General features: G+C 35.0%; 1 protein-coding gene across 13 annotated transcripts in view; it reads left to right on the forward strand.

Annotated features, from left to right (window-relative positions):
- The window catches only part of MALRD1 (MAM and LDL receptor class A domain containing 1), a gene marked incomplete at its 5' end in the record, with an annotated part of 1,062,652 nt that overhangs the window by 586,842 nt on the left and 458,134 nt on the right, over window positions 1-17,676 (forward strand). Inside the window, one exon of one of the 13 annotated variants that reach the window (XM_079915182.1) lies at window positions 369-499. The exons of the other annotated variants lie outside the window; for them this stretch is intronic. Coding sequence (XP_079771308.1) covers window positions 369-436 — 68 coding nt within the window. The 3' untranslated portion in view covers window positions 437-499. Of the gene's footprint in view, window positions 1-368; window positions 500-17,676 lie in introns of those variants that run through there. 13 annotated transcript variants of the gene reach the window in all.

The raw sequence follows: 17,676 nt of genomic DNA on the forward strand, positions 1-17,676 counted from the left end.
ACTAATACTTTAATGTCTTATACATTTAGTGATATACTACTTTAAGGCTTTCTTTGTTATAAATAAAAAGGCAAATTTTGGTTAATCGTAGTGAATATGGTCAACTGTATGTCGAATATATTTTAGGAAGAAGTAACCAGTTTTTAAATAGCCAGCCTGCTACAAATAACGAGGATTTTCAGATTATGTTTTAGTTAAGATAGGAAAAGAAAGTATTTTGCAAAAGTTTAAAAGACTGTGTTTGGAACTAAAAAACAATGACTTTTTTGGTCCCCCTAGTTTTCATATGCCACTAAAATAGCAGTGCTGTGAAAAATGAGTAACAAGAAAGCAAATTAGAGCATAAGTTACCCTATGTTGTTTTCTAGTATTGCCAACTTGGAAGAGAATGGTATCTGACAAAACACCTAAACATCAGAGAGGCAGTGTAGAATAGTGGTTAGGAACAAGGTGTCCAGTCAGACTACCTGGACGTGGACTCTGGCTCTGCCACCGACTAGCTTGGGTGAGTTTCTTCATTTCACTTTGCCTCAGTTTCTTCATCAATAAAATGGGGTTGATAAAAATAGCACTTCCATCATAGATTTCTGTGAATGTTAAATATGTTGATATATGAGAAGTGCTTAGAATAGTCTTGGCACATACTAAAATTTATGTATTCCATTTTATTGTTATATTCCATCATCATTATTATTAACTATGCCATATTTTCAAGTGGTGCTTTATTGTCCCATATTAGGAAACCAGCTTCAAATCATATGCAAACCGGTCACCATAAAATCTATCATGGAATTGTTGCTGTTCCCCATCGAGATGAAGAACTTAAAAAATGACCGTGTTTATTTCTCTGTCACATCCTGCCAACCACAATAGAGCACATACTGTATGATACCATTTATATGAAATGCCCAGGATAGCAGATGTGTAGAGACAGAAGTAGATTAGTGGTTACTTAAGGCTAAAGAGCAGGGGGTAGGGAGTGACTGCTAATGAATATGGGGTTTCTTTTATGGGGTGATGAAAATATTCTAAATTTTTATTGTGATTGTAATACAATTTCATAAATATACTAAACCCATTAAATTGTAAACTTTATATGGGTGAACTTAATGGTATGTAAATGATACTTCAATTTTTAAAAAGTATTTTAAATAATTTTTTTAAAGTCAAAGCCTAGTTAACAAAGCCTATAAGCTATGGAAAACATATGCAACAAAATTAAGTGAAAATACATCCCTATAAAACCCAGTATAAACAGGATCTCTATGCTGTTTATGTCTATAAGAGAGAAGCCAGGAGAATCATGAAAGGCCCAACAGATATTCACTGGAAAAATGCAGTCACGTGGTTTGAGAATGACAGGTAAAACCGGGAGGGGTTTCATCCACTTTTAGAATAAATGGGTCCAAGGGGTCTGTGGTTAGGTCTGTGGGGCTAGAGCAGTCTAGACCCCATGAAAACTCAAATGGATCCATCAGGATTCCTTTCTAGGACAGTAGCCCGCATTCAAAAACAAAACAAAAAATGAACAAACAAATAAAAACATCCCTGGGAGTAGAATCAAAATTGAATAGACTAAATATAGATGAAGGATAGTGAAGACCCACATCAAAGAGTTGGAGGGGAATAGAGCCAGAAAATTTCAAAAAGCAAATCATATTTTTATAGATTTATATAGAATCTATAGACTTATAATCCTTTTTAGGGTCCTAACAGACCACCTCTGAAATTTTTCTTGGACTTTCTGACAACTCTGTAATCTTTGCATATTTTTTTAGACTTCAGAGTAATGCAGAACAAAGTTTTGAATTGATTAAGAGTGAAAGTGGAGAAGGTAGAGGATATAGATGAGATATATATTTGATGGTTATCTACCTTACCTGCAAATAAGAAAGCTACTTGAGCTTCATATTTATTTTTTACTTTCCATTCAAAAACACATAACTCAGTTTATTAGATAATATTTAGTACATGGCCAACATAAAGCTAGATATATGCTTTTTTATTTCTTTGCATTCTGAACACATCATGGTGCTATCTTCAATTTACTATCAAATTTATTGTATTTTTCTAAAAAGAAAAATAAAATAAAAGAATAGGCATATCTTTGTCCTGTCCAAAGATACATTAAGAAGCGTATCTCCTTTTTGGAAGCAAGTAGCTTATTCATTTTTAAAAAGTGACATTATGAATTCAGTATTTCCTCTTTTTAAATTCAAGTTGATTTAAAGATGATTTGTACAAAAATCTTATAAAATGCAACCACCAATTCTATGGAATAGAAAAGTAGAAAGAAAATTCATATAGAGAGGAAAGGAATATTCCATCACTGTAATTTATAAAAGTGCCAATTCTAAATTTAAATGGTTACTCATGTTCAATCAACATTAGTTATTAAGTGCAATCATTTATTACATACAACCATCCAGCTGATACTTATTGAGTCTACTATTAATACTAAATAGCATTTATGTCAGCTTTGCAACAAGACCATTAGGTGCAAATCCTGGTTTACCCACTTGCTACCTGCTCCATGGTTTTAGGTAAATTATGTAATCTTCCTTTGTCTTATTTTTCTCAGCCGGAAAATGGTAAGAATACTGCTTCCACCTCATAGAACTCTCACAAGGATTAAATCATTTACTTTATACGAAGTACTTTGAAGAATGCATGGTGTACAGAAAGCACTGAATATTTTTGGCTAAAATATAGATGGACAACATTGGCAAAAAACTTGACATTGTTCTAGGCACAACGCCTTTAAACATATCAACGTTTAAAAGCTTGTTCTGTTCCGTTCACATGTCCTGCAAGCCTTTATCGCTTGGCTAGTCTGCAGAAAACTCTGCGCAATGAACTGTGTGCACCTCCTCGGAGCAGGGCTGAAATGCCTGTGTCACACAGCGTTTGGCTTTCCTGATTTTTCCATTTCCACTTTCACTGCCCCTTTCTCGACGCCCGGCATTTCCTCCTCTTCCCCGTGTGCCTCTCCCCCGCCACCATGCCTCCTGCTGCCAGGACTGCTCTGTGAACAGTCTTCAAGACACTGGTAAACCCAGGACCTCAGGGTGGGAGCCGATAACATTATAAGACGTTGCCTTTTCCACTGAAAAATCTAGAAGATCCAACTGAATGATGACCAGTTTTCCATTGGGGGAAAAGGAAGAAATAATTCAGGGACCAGCAAATGCTTCCAGAAGTCAATAAAATCTTCTAAGTAGACAGTAGCACAGTAGCTACTCTGTCTGTCTCTAAATTCATACAGAGCAAAGCACATCATGTTCCCCAGATAATCCTAAATGTGAAAGGAAGGAAATACCTTGGGGATAAAGTCAGAGAAGACAGAAATATTATAATTTCAGATGTTTAGTACATTGTCTTCACACATAACTTGAAACGACTTTCCTTTTTATTGTAACCCCTTAAAAACTGTATGTATGACTTCTAAGTGTACTGTCAGCAGTGATAGATTTGGAGTGAAAAATAGTGGCTTGATGATAATGATTTCAGTGCAGCATCACTCTGAATTAAACTGAACTTGGGAGATCACAAAGCAGTGATTGCTCTATACAGAGTTCACAAATACATTAATCTATGCACAGAACCCTGTAGAGTGACTTCAAAACTTAGCTTCTTCACTTAGTTTAGATGAAAAGCTGTATTTCTTCTCTACACGTGAGTGTTCCAAGTGCTGCATTTAGGTGTTCCACAATTTTCTTTTAAAGTAAATGTGTGTCAGAAGAGAAAAAAGAAAGGAAGATGTTAGTCAGTAGAAAAAATAAATATCTCACCCTAATGAAGTAATTAAAAGTGACTTTTATTTTTAATAACTAATGGCTAGATAATATGTAGTGCATATAATGTAAGGGTACATAAATGATGGATGAATGGGTGGATGGATGGATGGATAGATAGATGGACAATAGATGGGCAGACAGATGGATTAATAGAAAACATTTATTCAAATCTTGTTATATGTGTGAAAATTCAGAACAGAGCCTTCATTGAGTTACATTCTGCCGGCAGATGCAGCCAGTAAGCAAAGTAATGTGTAATACTGTGTCATGTAGTATTAGGTGCTGTGAATGATATAGGGAGAAAGTGAGGGAGGATTATCACCCTGATTAGTCAGAAACAGCCTCTGAAAGTTACAGTTGAGCAAAGGCTTAAATGTACTAAGAGGCAACCACGCAAATGCCCTGAATAAAGCACTCCAGGTCTCGGGACCAGCAAGGCAGACTTCCTAGGAGGGAGCGTTTTGCTGAAGCAGAAGAAAGTAAGGGTGGGGAGATGGCAGGGGGCCTCATCATGCAGAACTTTGTCATCAGAAACACCTGCTCTGTACTAGCGATCATCTCACAGCACAGAGGGTAAGCAAGCAGACTCCGGAGTCAGCCTTCCTGTCTCTGCCACTTAGCTGCTGTGTGACCTTGAATAAGTGCTTATCAGCTCTTTACCTCAGTTTCTTTATGGCGGTAAAAATCGAACCCACCTTACAGGGTAATTGTGAGGATTTAACAAGTTAATATACGCCAGGAGCTTTGAACAGTAACTCTCTTCGTAGTAACTACTCAGTAAATGTTAGACATGATTATCATTGAAATCCTCACTGTCATGTTTAATTTAATCTTCATTACAACTCTGGGAAATTGAGGGATCCAGAGGTTACACTAAACAATACCAGGCAGCTTGATTTCTTTACTGATGCTTAATGGCACAGAAACAGCCATATTTAGCCGTAACAGCATAGAATACTACTAAAATCATGATGAATACTGTGGCGTAAAAGCAATCAGACAACACCTGCCACATCTAGTTTGCCAGTACTTTCAAATGCTCTTGAAAGAAAACAGGCGATATCAGACATATCACTTGTACTCCTAACAATGATGTGTTTTAGTAACACTAGTTGAAATATTTTAAACGTGGTAAATCCTGTTTTTTAAAAATTTAATGTTCAGCCAGTCTTCATTGTTACATACTTGTTTTATTTTGGATTCAGAAAGTTTTTCAGTAAGAGGAGGGAGGGAAAATAAAACAGACTTTATGAACGAATGTTATAGGACTTATGAGATCCAGTTCACAGCAGTTTCTTTCTGATTATATGTAACTATTTTTGTTCTAGGTTTGCTTATACACCTTTTGTACATAAGGCTAAAAATTTCTGCCAAGAATTGATGTAATTTGTTAAATATATTCTATATGTCAGAGCCAATTCATATCTTTAAATTAAACCTGATATTTTCTGTGAAACTTTATCTGTTGGCTGGTGAAATGCCCAGTGGTTCTCAAATAGTCCTGAAAAAGACTATGAAAAAGTAGACTTTACTTGAAGTAACTACTTTACATTTCTGCAAATATCTTTTCTTGATTAACAAAAAGTATCAAAGTCATGCTTAAAGGTATTTCATTATAATAAATATATATCCTGATTATATTCCTCTCCCAACTTACATATCAGTATCAATAAGATATCCATCCATACATAAATGCATCTTTACTAAGTATATACCGTATATTATGCAGAAATTAAGCATTTTGACTTTTCAGTCAAAGAAAGGTAACTAATTTTTATTGATTCAAAAGTTTAATTCTTTATCTAAAGGGAAGAATGGTGATCTCAATTCACTGATTTATAAACAAATGACTACAAAATTTTTAAACCTACCATTGTACGTTATAGAGATATTTACTATTTTCAAAATATCCATTTTCTTCCCTGTGTGTCCCAGACCCTTTCAGGTAGGTGGATCTGTGTAAGAAAGCTCTGGCCAGAGTGCTGTGAGGAAGTGAGGTGTGTCACTTCCAGGTTGAAGCATTTCCAAGCTGGTGTACAGCCCACCTGGTCTCCCTTCTGCTGCAGTGGTAGAGGACACCTCATTTTCCAGGTGATGTGTCTGCATCTGCCTGGTCCCGTTGAGTCTGTAGAGGAAAGTCCCTCTGCCAACTTGTTTTAGACATATATAGCAAATGACCCCAAAAATGGTGTTTTTGAGACATGGAGATTATTTTTTAAGTGTCTTATAATCTAGTCAGATCTAACTAACACACCATGCAATTTCCTACCTTAAAGAGAAGAATATTATTTACAGTTAGGGCTATGATATAAAAAATATATGTACCCTTCAGTTTCTAATACTCCAAATATGTTAAGAAAGAACATCTAACAGCATCCCTGGCTCCAGTCTTATGGGGAAAAATAGTCAGAAAATGAAGTCCACACTAAGCAAAATTCAAAACCAATAAGTAGAGAGAGTCCTTGTGGCATCAACCCTCTCCTTCCGGTCATTGACAGCTGTAGCCCTCACTTTGCTTTACTGCTTGAATTGATTTGAACCAGGCCTCAGGGGAGAGACTTCCTTGTCTTGGTCAACCGACAACATTGCTCTTCGTTAAGCCTGAGAGCCAAGTTATTTGCTTCTCATAAAATCAGGGAATAGATTCTTATTCCTGGTTCCATGACCATATTTTAGACAATAGGACTAAGTAATTGAGTTTATTATATCTTTAATCACTATTTTTAATTAAAAAATCAAAACCATGAATGGATCTAATTAATGTTGTGTTTAAGGCAATCATTATTATATACCTAGAAAATATCAGATATTACTTTATCTTTCAATAATCTTGATAAAATTAGCATTTCAATGTCAAAAGGTCTACATTTAAAGATGTAACTGTAATCATATCATAGTGATAAACTGAATATTATAATTAATGTGATTATACTTGATTATAATGAAGCACAGTGATATAACTTGGCTCGCTCATAATATTAAGAAAATATAATTACTTGAACATACGTTTTAGTAAGCCTTAAATAGCCCTTGAAATGTCCCTAGGTTCAAATGAAGGCTACTGTGAAGCTGAATCCTAACATTATCCTCTATTCATGCAATTTCTAAGTAGAATTTGTTTCAATTACAATGAACATTTCCCCACTTAATATCTAGGTCAGTAAGACCATTACATAGAAACTTTGTGACAATATGGCATTTCAGTTTTTACTGAATTATGTTTTATTAATTATTTTCTAATCAAAATGAATATTAATGTTTATCAATGAGACTTCCATTTTACACTGATATAGATATACTTTTTTCATTACACTATTGAAAGATAAACTCTTCAGTCCTGAAACAAATGTGTATATATATATATATATATATATATATATATATATATATATATAGGATATACAAACTACAGGTGGTACTCAAAATAAGTAGATGTGGAACTCAATAAATTTATATCCAGGTGGTTCAAACATAAATAGGTTTCAACTAAATCCACAGGTATTTATACATGCACAAATATTAGGCCAGGGCCAGAAACCAATTTTTTGTCTATTTGATGAAACACACACACACATACCTATACACAGAGGCATGCATGAGTTTCTAAAAAGTCTCCTATTTTGAATGATCACATAAAAGGGCTTATGGGAAAACAGGATTAGGTCAAACCACTATAAGCATAGATAACTGAGTTATATAGCACTAGCATAAACAAAAGCAACCATAATAAAAATACAGGCACAGTTTAAAGCATGTTAAGATCCTAATAAATAGAGGAACTTTTCAGCAAATGTGCTACTTTACCTAAAAAGGTGGGTAGGGTACGATGCAAGGAATCTTGATGAAAGGGTGGTATAAAAAAGAGTTTAAGACTGTTGAATTATGGAGACATGGGAAGAGTGACAAAAGACCAGGAAAAATTTTAAAAAACATACAACAAATAAGCATTTCCAAGAGAACATGTGGAGAAACAGAGAAAAGAAAGACGGAGTGAGGTGCGTACTCAACAGCCCGTCATTCTTCTGTGGCTGTCCCTCCGGCTCAGCTGTGTTAGTGTCCTTCCCTCTCATCTGCTATGCCTTGGAGGCACAAGACATTACTGTAGAGGGAAGAATCATGCAGGCATCGACACAAATTCTGTGTTGTATTGACTTAATTCCTTTGCTGATTAGTTGCATACAAACTTCACTGTTTTACAGACCTGCGTAGCATACGTGAACTTCAAGACAATAGAAGGAAACTAATATATATTGAACACCTACCATTGTGGGTGACATCATGAAACTAGACCCAGCACATCTCTTTTAAGAGGGGAATAAAGATGTTTAATACAGAAGGGGTTCTTGAGGGATTTGAGCAAAATGAGTCACACAAATTGTTTGGAAAGTTGCCTCAGAGGAACTGGGAAATACAGTTTTAAACTGTTGATTAAAAGGTCAGGAAGGAGCTCAGCAAAAAAAAAAAAAAAAAAGTGTGGTTTGGATTTCTTTCCACTCATTTACTTTTTGGCCTTTCAGTCTTTATACATCCTCATGATCATTTCTGGGAAACCTCTAGTTTAATCATATCTAGTTTAATTGCCAGTAGCGTCAAACATAAAGAGTTTATTTAAGGGTATGAGGAACCTCAGGAAAGCCGAGCTCAGGAGTGCAGTTCAGCTTCAGGAAGGTTCTAAAACCAGGGATTGAAAAGAGGGAACTTGAGCTGTGATCTTTCTGTGCCTCTTGTCTCTCTTAACTGCTTCCCTCTGCACATCTGTTTCGGGCCCCTCTCTGTGGAACCAGCTTTCTATGCTTCACCATACATAGGCAGAAAATGTGACTACACTGCAGGATTCAAGAGCCTCAAAACGCTGTTGCAAAAACCCAGTAGTTATATTTCTAAATTCTCTGGTAGGTGATTACAATTGACCTATCTTGGGTCAAACAGCCATCTTCAGACTAGTTAACTAGTCTGATGTCAGGGATATGTACCAACATGCCTACCGAGCTCCCACCTTGGTGACCATATGGATGAGGGGATGAGAGGGAGTCATCAGATGAAGGGAGTGGGGTAAACAAGTCCCCTCTAGACTCACTGAACACGTATTCTTAGAATAGTATTCATTCAACAAGTACAATACCTCCACAAATAAGTATACAGATGAGTTGGTTATTCCAATAGATGGCTGGTCTAATGGAGTAGGTAAAAAGTAATAAACTGTGCTAGAGTATTGCAATAGAAATAGAGAGGGGAAGATGGCTGAATGAACTAGTGGGGGGAGACTCTAGCTCAGGATGGATGCCCGTCAAGCTCCCAGCTGGCAGGAAAAAAATAAGCTAGGAGAAAACAGCAAAGGGCACACACCAAGTGTCCTTTAAAAGGTTTCCTTGAAGCTGTTGCACGTCAATTCCACCTATAACTAATTAGCCAAAATTTTGTTGCATGGTCAAACTGGAAGGAAATCTATGAAATGTGTTTATTCAAAACTAAGGATGAGGAAGGAAATGAACATTTGTTTAGAGAGTGACTAGCCTACCACCAGTTCCTACTAGGTAATATCCCAGCCTAAGGGTATACGAAATTATGACTTTAATATATATTGTCAATAAGAATGATTATTAAGGGCTTCCTTGGTGGCGCAGTGGTTGAGAGTCCACCTGTCGATGCGGGGGACACGGGTTCATGCCCCGGTCTGGGAAGATCCCACATGCTAGCGGCTGGGTCCGTGAGCCATGGCCGCTGAGCCTGCGCGTCCGGAGCCTGTGCTCCGCAACGGGAGGGGCCGCAGCAGTGAGAGGCCCGTGTACCGCAAAAAAAAAAAAAAAAAAAGAATGATTATTAAAATGTAAATTTCCACTGGCAACCCTTCATCCACTGTTTTTGCTGTTTCTTCACATGCCACCCGTTAAGGTTGCTTATTGCTTTGTTCTCCTCAGCCTTTGTCCATGTTCGCCTGTCTCCGTAATTCAACACCTTGAACCTTTCTTAAACCCCCATCTCTTCCATCAAGATTGCCTTCCCTTTTTAGTTTAGATAAATTAATTTATCTATTTCTTTAAATCCTGCTCAACATTGGTTTTCATTCGATTTCTGCAAGGAGTTTTTTTCTAATTTAGTAGATGAAATGATATAGCATTTTAATTTACATATGTGGTTAATAATGCAGTTAAATCTCTTTCTTTAAACCAGTAAGCCTGTTGTTGGTCATTCACATTTCATCTTTTGAGAACTGCCCATTCATTTCCTTGTCAAAAATTTCTGTTGAGCTGTTTCCTTCTTGTATTGATTTGGACATGCTTTTTCTTCACTAATTATATAACCATTCTTTTATAAGATATATTTTAAGTATGCTTTTCTTGCTTTTTATTGTCCTTTGATATTGTTTATGGTACTTTTGATGAAGACATCCTCATCCAATTTATTTAATCTAATTTAATCAAGATTTTACTTTATAAATTTGCTTTGTTGTTTAGCTTAAGAAACACCCTCAGATTAAATACTCTTCATGTTTCTTTCTGTTTTCCATCTTTACATTTTGGTGCTTATATTTAAGTGTTCTTGAACCATAATACTTCATCCCCACATATATTTTTATTAACTTTAATTATGCTTTATATTTTTGGTTATTCCTTCTTCCCAAGTGTTCTACCAAAAAGAAAAGTCACTGTAAGATTGTTTGTTTGTTTGTTTGTTTGTTTGCTTTTTCCTTTGCAACATGCTGGTACATTTTACTTTCCTAGTATTGTAATCTACTCTTTTCTTTTTTAATCTGTTGTACTTTGCACTGAGGGAACACCCTACATTCGTTTCAGTTTTTTAGTTCTTAGTGGTTAATTAGAATTCTCTTAATTGTCCCAATCTAATGGAAATTAAAATGTGGAATTAGGTGATTATCCTGATTATCAAAGACTCATGGGAATTCATTTGGAAGGGTGATGCTTTCATTTTCTTAATTGCTTTAAATATAAGCATAGCCCAAAGTATTAAAAGGGTCTTTTAATCTATAAAAAGCTAAATGTGTTGGTTGAACTAATAAAAAAAGAAAATAAAAATATGAAAGTATTAATAATTTTATTATTCATTAATTGATTTTTTACTCTTGTTAATATATTTCTAGGTCATTTTAGTGTGTTATTTTATGCCTAGATATATTTTTATGGGTTGAATCATTGAAAGTTATCTCATATATTAAATATTATAAACACATTGAAATGAAATTTAGTGGAACACAGCTTTCTTTGAGCATTGGATGCGATTGCCCAATACGTTATGCAGTGTCTGAAAGAGATCATGAGAACATAACATATGCTCAGTAAAGCATATGGAGGCCTTCAAAAAGGCATAAAACAGCCCCAGTGTTTAGATGATCTGAAAAATTCAGAATCTCCAACTTTCCAGGACTGGTCAACCTCTTTCTCTCTCTCTCTCTCTTTTCCCCCACTCTTTCTTTTTTCTTTTTCTTTCTTTTTTTTAAACCATGTTTACTTTCTATTGTGAAATGCGTCAGTGTTTGTGGCCCTTAACTCTGGCCTCACACCAAAATCTCTTGGGGAGCTTAAAAGAATATCTCTTCCCAGGCCCCATTCCAGACCGATTAAATCATTATCTCTGGATGTGAGTTCCAGGCATCCATAATTTTTAAAGCTTCGGATAATTCTAATGTGCAGCCAGCTGTATGAGCCCTTATTATACATATAAAAGTGTATTTTAAATGTGTACTTTTAGCTTAATATTAAAATAAAATGATTCCCCCGAGTTACTCTACAGAAATTATGCATATTACCTGTACTTCAGAAATCCTTATATGCACTTCTCCAATCATATATTTTTCCACTAGAGGAAATCATTACCCTGCCTTTTATGATAATCATCTTCTTGAATTTAATTTTAGTTTTGGCATAACTATATTCCTAAATCATATTATTTAATTTTGTCCAGTTTCGTACTTTATGTAAATAGAGTCATACCGTAAAATTGTATGTATTTTTGGTGACTTGTTTCTTTTTTAGCTAAAGTTTTTTTGAGATTCTTCACTATGCATGAAACTGTGACTCATTCATTACCTCAATTTTATGTATTTATGAATGAATATTCCTAGAATAAGAAAGAATTTAGTTCTATTTCTAATTTTTGCTTTTACTGAAATAAGTGCTAAGAAACCATATTCGCATAAGATTGTGATGTTTGTTAAGATTGAATTTTGTTACAGCATCGTCCTTCAAGTGCTTGAACTGGATTGCCAAAAATATAAGTCAAAAGTCACAATATTTTATAATCAAAAATTATTTTTTGATCTAGCATCTGAAAACTAAGTCACTGTTCAAATTTTTGGAAGCGACAAGTTAGAAACCACTTGACTTATAAAAGCATTTTTTACAATATAGTCAGTAGAATTATTCATTCTCTCAATTTCTGGGAATAATATCCAAGAATGATTTACCTAACAAGACTTAAAAAGACACTATTAGTAATCCTTTTTCCTCTTCCATTTAGTGGCTCCTTTTTTAACATAATATACTCAAAGATATGAGAAATTTGAAACAAATAATATACCTTTGTCAATTATTTGTGATAAAATAAGTTTATTCACCACATGATTCAAGCATACTTTACATGTTACTAAACAAACAGTGGGTCACTGAAAAAAATCAAAGAGGAAATTAAAAAAAAAACAAAACTGGAGACAAATGAAAATGGAAACACAACAATCCAGGATCTATGAGACGCAGCAAAAGCAGTTCCAGGAAGGACATTTATAACAATACAGACCTACCTCAAGAAACAAGAAAATTCTCAAGTAAACAATCTAACCATACATCTAAGAGAACTCGAAAAAGAAGAATAAACAAAACCTAAAGTTAGTAGAAATAATAGAGATCAGAAATAGATGAAATAGGAACTAAAAAAAAAAAAAAAGTTCAATGAAACTAACAGCTGGTTCTTTGAAAAGATAAATAAAATTGTTAAATCTTTAGCCAGACTCATCAAGAAAAAAGAAAGAGCACCCAAATTAATAAAATCAGAAATGGGGACTTCCCTGGTGGGGCAGTGTTTAAGAATCCACCTGCCAATGCAGGGGACATGGGTTCCAGCCCTGGTCTGGGAAGATCCCACATGCTGCGGAGCATCTAAGCCCATGTGCCACAGCTACTGAGCCTGCATGCCACAACTACTGAAGCCCACACGCCTAGAGCCCAAGTTCTGCAACAAGAGCAGCCACTGCAATGAGAAGCCTGCACACCGCAGAGTAGCCCCCGCTTACCACTACTAGAGAAAGCCCACACGCAGCAATGAAGACCCAAAACAGCCAAAAATAAATAAATAAATATATTTATTTATTTAAATAAATAAATAAAATAAAATCAGAAATGAAAGAGAAGTTACAACCAGCACCATAGAAATACAAATGATCGTAAGAGAGTACTACGAACAATTAAAACTCCAATGAAATGGACAACCTAGAAGAAATGGATAAATTCCTTAAAACATACAGTCTCCCAAGACTGAATCAGGAAGAAAAAGGAAATATGAATAGGTCAGTTACCAGTAATAAAGTTGAATCAGTAATAAAAAACAACAACAACAAAAGTACATGAAAAGATGGCTTCACAGGTGAATTCTACCAAACTTTTAAGAAGACATAACACCTTTTCTTCTCAAACTATTCAAAAAAAAAATTGAAGAGGAAGGAATGCTTTCAAACTCATTTTAAGAAACCAGTATCACCCTGATACCAAAGCCAGACAAAGACATCACACAAAAAGAAAATTACAGTCTAATATCACTGATGAATATAGACACAAAAATCCTCAACAAATTAGCTCAACAATATTAGCAAACTGAATTCAGCAACACAGTAAAAGGATTATACACCATGATCAAGTGGGATTCGTTCCAGTGATGCCAGGATGGTTCAGTATCACAAATCAAGCAATGTGATACACCACATTAACAAATAAAGGGAAAAAAATCATACGATCATCTCAACAGGTGCAGAAAAACTTTAGACAAAATTCAAAACAGTTCTCATTTTCAAACCAGCGGGTTTTCATCATAATCAGCCTGAGTATATTTTTAAAATTTACGTAAGTGTGTAAATACACATCCTCACGACAGCTGTCCCACTTCTAGATGCAATAATTGCTGGATATTAATTTATCCTTTATTCCTTAGATATCTCTTTTAAAAATATGAAAGTTTAATATCCTAATATCCAATAGTATTTTCCATTTTAATGGCAATATCCTATATTCTATGTAAATCAAGGTTAAATGTTTTTGGCAATCCAAAGCTTGTTTGTCAGTAAAAATGTTCCCAAATTGAAGCAGAGGATAAAGTCAGGCTCTGTCATAATATCTGCTCCTAGAACAGTGCTTATCAGTAGACAATCAGCAAATATTTTCAATTTTTAAAAACATTGTGGCAATATACACAGAACATAAAATTGACCAGCTTAATCCTTTTTAAGTGTACAATTCAGTAACATTAAGTATATTTACATTGTTGTATAGCCATCACCAACGTCCATCCAAGAAATCTTTTCATCTTGCAAAACTGAAACTCTGTACCCATTAAACAGTAACTCCCCATTTTCCCCTGCCCTCAGTCCCTGGCAAGCACCATTCTACCTTCTTTCTCTGTGAATTTGACTACTCTATTTTCCTTATACAAGTGGACTCATCAGAGTATTTGTTCTTTTGTGACTGGCTTACTTTGCTTCGCATAATATCCTCAAAGTTCATCCATGTTGTACCATATATCAGAATTTTCCTCCTTTTTAAGGCTGAGTAATATTCCATTATATGTATATACCACTTTTTGTTTATCCATTCATCTGTCAGTAGACACTTGGGCGATTTCCCTGGCGGTCCAGTGGTTAAGACTTTGCCTTCTAATGCAGGGGGTGCAGGTTTGATCCCTGGTCAGAGAGCTAAGATCCCACATGCCTCACAGCCAAAAAAAAACAAAACATAAAGCAGAAGCAACATTGTAACAAATTTAATAAAGATTTTAAAAGTGGTCCACATACGAAAAATCTTTAAAAGAAAAAGATAGACACTTGGTTTGCTTCCACCTTTTGGCTATAGTGAATAATGCCGCTATGAACATGGGTGTGCAAATATCTGTTCTTGTTCCTGCTTTCAGTTGTTTTATGTATATGTTCAGAAGTGGAGTTGCTGGATCATATTGTAATTCTCTTTTTAATTTTTTGAGGGCCAACTCAATATTATTTATGGTGACCACACTATTTTACATTGCTGCCAACACTACACAAGCATTCCAGTTTCTCCACATTCTCACCAAAACTTGTTATTTTCTGGAGTTTTTTGTCTTTGGGGTTTTAAAAAATATAGTAGCCATCCTAATGGGTGTAAAGTCACACCTCATTTTGGTTTTGATTTGCATTTCCTTCTTTTGCATTAGTGATGGTGAGTATCTTTTCAAGTGCTTCTTGGCCATTTGTATATCTTTTTTGGAGGAATATCTTTCAAGTCCTGTGTCCATGTTATTTGGTGTTTTTGCTGTTGAATTTTAAGCAAATACTTTAAAAAAGAGTAAAGGAATGAATATGAGCAATAAGGGCACCCTTCTGCTTAGTCATTGAGCAGCTATATCCGAAAAAATAAACAGATGTAAATACAAATATATAAACATTTATAAAAATACCTTATTCCCAATGTAAGTCCAAATATACTTGTGCAAAAGTGTCTAAATTTCAACAAGTTCTTCTTCGCTTGTTGTAAGCTCAGTAGTAACATACCTTTCTTTGCTCTAAGGCATAGCATTATTTTAATCTATCATGATTTTTTTTTTTTTTTTTTTTTTTTTTTGCGGTACGCGGGCCTGTCGCTGTTGTGGCCTCTCTCGTTGCGGAGCACAGGCTCCGGACGCGCAGGCTCCGCGGCCATGGCTCACGGGCCCAGCCGCTCCGCTGCATGTGGGATCTTCCCGGACCGGGGCACGAACCCGGTTCCCCTGCATCGGCAGGCGGACTCTCAGCCGCTGCGCCACCAGGGAAGCCCCTCTATCATGATTTTTGATGCACTCTGTTGAACAGTGGCTTCTGCCATCACATTCATTCATGAAGCACAGTGATGTCATTACAGGGAATCAACTTTCTGATATGCTGAAATGAACATTTAACTTCTGGCTATTAACACTACGTCAGTCATTTTTCTGTGGATGTGCATGTTTCCCTAGCTTCCACTGTGAGCAATGCTAATTTGTATCAAACTTTCATACTTCGATGGGAGCTTAAAAATATCAGAGTTATTTATGTTTGTACTTATATATTCAGATTTATTAATTTTAAAATATAGCTTTATTTTTAGTTATGAATGCATTGTTAGTAAATAGCATTGTATTATAAAATTGTTTCATGCTAATATTTTTTCCCTTCAGTCTCATGAAACTCCATCAGGCTGAAACATTCTTTGAAAATAGGGAATAAAAGAGGTGAGACTTTAAATGAGCTAAACATTATCATGTTTCTACTGTCACAACTTGCCCATGTATACTTTTGAATGTCAAATAAAGGGAAAGATGCAAAGCTCTATCTTCTATAAAGTGTGGAGTGTGGTTGTGAAAGAGTGTGTAAAGTAGAACCAAGATGATCATAGGTGCATTCTTGGCACATCAATTTCAGGAAGCTTCATATTTGGAAATGAAGATCTAGAAATTGATTTCCTTAAAACTGTATGCCTTTATCTCCCTTGCAACAATTTTTATGTACTCTCTGGTGCACCCATAACTTAGCCTGAAGACTGCTAATACATGATAGGTCCATTCTTTCCCTTCTGATGTACATGCCAAGTCTGCCAAAAATCAAATATCTAAACACATGGGGTTCAATTCTAGGTCTTCTATTATGTTCTCTGGTCTACGAGTCTATCTCTGCTATTCCACACCTCTTCTTTATTATAATGTTTAAATAAGTTTTGTTACCTTAAGTATATAGTCTCTTGATTTTGATTTTCTTTTTCAGGAGTGTCTTGGCTCCTGTTAGCCTTTTGTTATTCTGTATAAATTCTAGATTCAGGATATATACATACATATATATGGGGGGGGGAGGGAGATCTCCTATAGGTATGTATCTATAGAGATGGATAGATAGACAGATAGAGAGATAGATATTCAGGTGATTCATGTATATCTATATCTCCACCACTTCTGAGAGGCAGGTTTCTTTCTCATTTACTCTAAAGCTGCAAATATAAACCCTATTGATTCCAGTTTTGTGTGGGAACCTCCAGTAAATCTCCTGCCCTGGGTAGTCCTTAGCCCGTGAAGTTATCTCCAGATTTCAATATAAATTCCAGTTGGCTGAATTCATTTCATTTCTGACTTTGAAGAGTCTTGCATTTGAAAATGTATTTCAGTATTTTATTACTGAATTGTAGATTGTAGATATTTTCTCTCAGTTGGCCTTAATTCAGTGACTAAAATCTCATACTGCCAAAAAAAGGAAGTGAAAAAAAGATTTTCTATCAATATTATTTAAAATACTTTAAAATGTAAAATACATTACTAACACAAAGGTATTTTGCAGTGTTTTATAATGTATTTTATGGAAAATTATATCATTTTTAATGTTTAGCTACTTAAAATGTACATCTTTTCTCAAGATGTCATGTCCTGCTTTATTATTTTGGACATAATGTACTATTTGGTGAGTTTATCTTTAAAATAACTTATGCAACATATTAAGCAATTTAAATATTATGTTGAATTTGACAATGGATCAAGTGAGCTTCCAGGTGTTTCTAGTCTAAGGATTATCTCATATTCCAAGAAATCCTGTATTTTTAAATACTTTTAAACATTTTCAAATTTCCTTAAAAGCATGGGATATGCAATTTAAATTATATTCTTTCATCACCATTTTGATTGGAAAAGC

This window comes from Stenella coeruleoalba, assembly GCF_951394435.1.
Source record: "Stenella coeruleoalba genome assembly, chromosome: 2".
Taxonomy (NCBI): Eukaryota; Metazoa; Chordata; class Mammalia; order Artiodactyla; family Delphinidae; genus Stenella; species Stenella coeruleoalba.